We start from the raw sequence: 2,588 nt of genomic DNA on the forward strand, positions 1-2,588 counted from the left end.
CAACACGCGGTAAAAAAAAAAAAAAAAAAAAAAAAAAGCTAGCAATCGAGGATGTTCCACTGTTGTTTCTAAATATGACGAACTTCCGCATAGGGAATACCGCCCCCATTTATCCTAAACTGCTTGCTGTGATGTCACATTCGATCCAATAACATCGCCAAAATGAATTTGAGAAAAAAGCTACAAAAGAGGAGGGGCGAAGTGAATACATGCCTATGCATCGGGCTGGACCCAGATGAAGCTGACATAAAATCCTTCATGCAGAGTGAGAAGCAAAATGGCTACCAGAGTGTCAAAAAAAACCTAAGCAATCATGGTAGTAGTAGTAGCCACGGCGGACTGTTCACCCCACAAGTGGGAGGTCAAATGCTACTATCAGAAACCCCACCAAATGAGGCACAAGAAAAGGACGAGTTTTTTTACTTCTTTAATCACTTTTGCTTTTACATAATCAATGAGACGAAACAATACGCCCTGGCATACAAAATGAATTTCGCCTTTTACCTCCCATATGGTTCCCTCGGACTAGACGTCTTAAAGAACGTATTCGATTATTTGCACCACCTGGATGTGCCAACCATTCTGGACATAAAAATGAATGACATTGGCAACACAGTGAAGCACTACAGGAAATTCATATTTCACTACTTGAAGAGCGATTCGTGTACAGCTAACATTTATATGGGTACCAACATGCTACGAGACATTTGCGTTGACGAAGAATGCAAAAGATATTATAGCACCTTTGTACTAATTAAAACGACCAACGCAGATTCGCACATATTTCAAAATAGACTTTCCCTCGATGGTAAAGAAGCGTATGTAGTAATTGCAGAAGAGGCACAGAAAATGGCCAAGCAGTTACATTTGGAAGAAAATGGTGAATTTGTGGGCTTCGTTGTGGGCGCAAACTGCTATGATGAAATGAAAAAAATAAGAGAGCTTTTCCCTGACTGCTACATTTTAGCACCAGGGGTCGGTGCCCAGAATGGCGACTTGCGAAAATTTTTATGTAATGGTTACTCCAGAAATTATGAGAGAGTGCTCATCAACGTTGGGCGCGCCATAACGAAAAGCGCTAATCCGCAGCAGGCGGCCCAGGAGTACTACCATCAGATTAAGGAGGTCCTGGCGGAGCTCCAGGAGTGACGCGCGTGCATGTGTAAGTTCGTCATTGTCGGAATACCAAGATGTGACTTCTGCTTCAGTCCCATGCGTGATGTACATTTTTTGTCTGTAAATTTTTTTCCCCCGTTGGGGTAATTTCCCCGATGTGGCCATTTCCGCAGAGGCACCCTGCGTGGTGCTAATTGTACACAAAGGGTAGCTACGGAGCGACCGCACCCGTCTGTGCCATGTGTTTCGTGTGGAAGTCCCACCAGTTGGCGAAATAACGCACACATTTACTCCTCCACAAGGGCATGACCCCTCTACTGTGCAGGCGTAAAAAAAGTATCCCAAGTGGGAAAATGAAAAAAAGTTGCACACGCGCATTAATTTGTGGCCGTGGAAAAAAAAAAAAAAATAATATGAACAGGTCATGCGAAAAAAACGCATAAACTAATTTTGGCTATTTTCATTTTTAATCAACTAGGTGCATCCATATGCCATGCCCCGCAGGGAGCGTGCAAGTAAATTCATCTCGGTCACCCAACAGGGCTACTTCGTATGGTTCCCTTGCAAGGCTGTTCCGCGTGGACGCCCAAAACGGCTGCTTCACATGGCCGCCGCCGCCCCAAAATAAACAGACTGGCCATACTTATAGGCTAAGTAACCGGTTAGTGAAAAATACATGACTCGGTATATGCAGTAGCAGCAGGAAATGCTGCACCAGAAAATGGTGTACAGCGCCCCCCCTAGGAGGTAATACAATGGGCTGACCATCTTAGGGAAGGGAAACCAAAACTGTGGGGAAGGGCTAGCCACTAAAGAGCTGATGTCCTAAAGTTGGTTCTCTTGCGCATACAATCCAACTACACCCCTTCACACCTTTGTAGTTTATTCTTCCGAAATTTGAGTGGCCTCTGCAGAGGGGTAAAAAAAAAAAAAAAAAAATGCACAATTGGTCAGTCGTAAGCAGTGGGCCCCTTTCAACGTGGCCATAACAAAGTCAGAGGACTAGATGAACACAGCTTGCCGTTTCCCCAACGAATTCATGCGATTCGCCGAGCTGCCACCACAAAAGGGAAGAGCAGGAAGGAGTGGACAAAAAATGGTCAAGGCAAAATGTGCACATATATGGGGAGGGCTGCCTCACTTTCTTTAATCTTCTGTCTGAGCTCGTATCTCTTCATGAGTTCCGATACGTCTGCATCCGATTTTTTTTCACTCTCGCCTTGGGTGTGCAGGAAAAGGGCGATATAGGAAGGGCACACGTGAAATGAGGAAAAAAAAAAAAAAAAAAAGGGGGCAACCGTAAAAAGACGCAAAAAAGGTAAGATTGAAAAGGCGAAAACGGAATGAACAAAACGTAATGACACTGGACCAAGTCGGGTATACTTTTCATACACTGAGTACAACGGCCAGGCAAAACAAAATTGCGGCCGACAAATGGCACGGCTTTTTTGTGCACATTCGTCCACACAAGC

General features: G+C 44.6%; 2 protein-coding genes across 2 annotated transcripts in view; one reads left to right on the forward strand and one right to left on the reverse strand.

Moving 5' to 3' along the window:
• Positions 1-162: 162 nt before the first annotated feature.
• AK88_04372 (orotidine 5'-phosphate decarboxylase) lies at positions 163-1,149 on the forward strand (the record flags this gene model as incomplete). The annotated part of the gene is made up of 1 exon (XM_012481982.1): positions 163-1,149. The coding sequence occupies one exon, from the start codon at positions 163-165 to the stop codon at positions 1,147-1,149; it is 987 nt and encodes a 328-aa protein (XP_012337405.1).
• Positions 1,150-1,998: 849 nt separating this feature from the next.
• The window catches only part of AK88_04373 (uncharacterized protein), a gene marked incomplete at both ends in the record, with an annotated part of 1,738 nt that continues 1,148 nt past the window's right edge, over positions 1,999-2,588 (reverse strand). Inside the window, 2 exons of the mRNA XM_012481983.1 lie at positions 1,999-2,024; positions 2,258-2,335. Of these exons, the coding sequence (XP_012337406.1) occupies positions 1,999-2,024; positions 2,258-2,335 (104 nt within the window). The remainder of the gene's footprint in view (positions 2,025-2,257; positions 2,336-2,588) is intronic.

This window comes from Plasmodium fragile, assembly GCF_000956335.1.
Source record: "Plasmodium fragile strain nilgiri unplaced genomic scaffold supercont1.61, whole genome shotgun sequence".
Taxonomy (NCBI): Eukaryota; Apicomplexa; class Aconoidasida; order Haemosporida; family Plasmodiidae; genus Plasmodium; species Plasmodium fragile.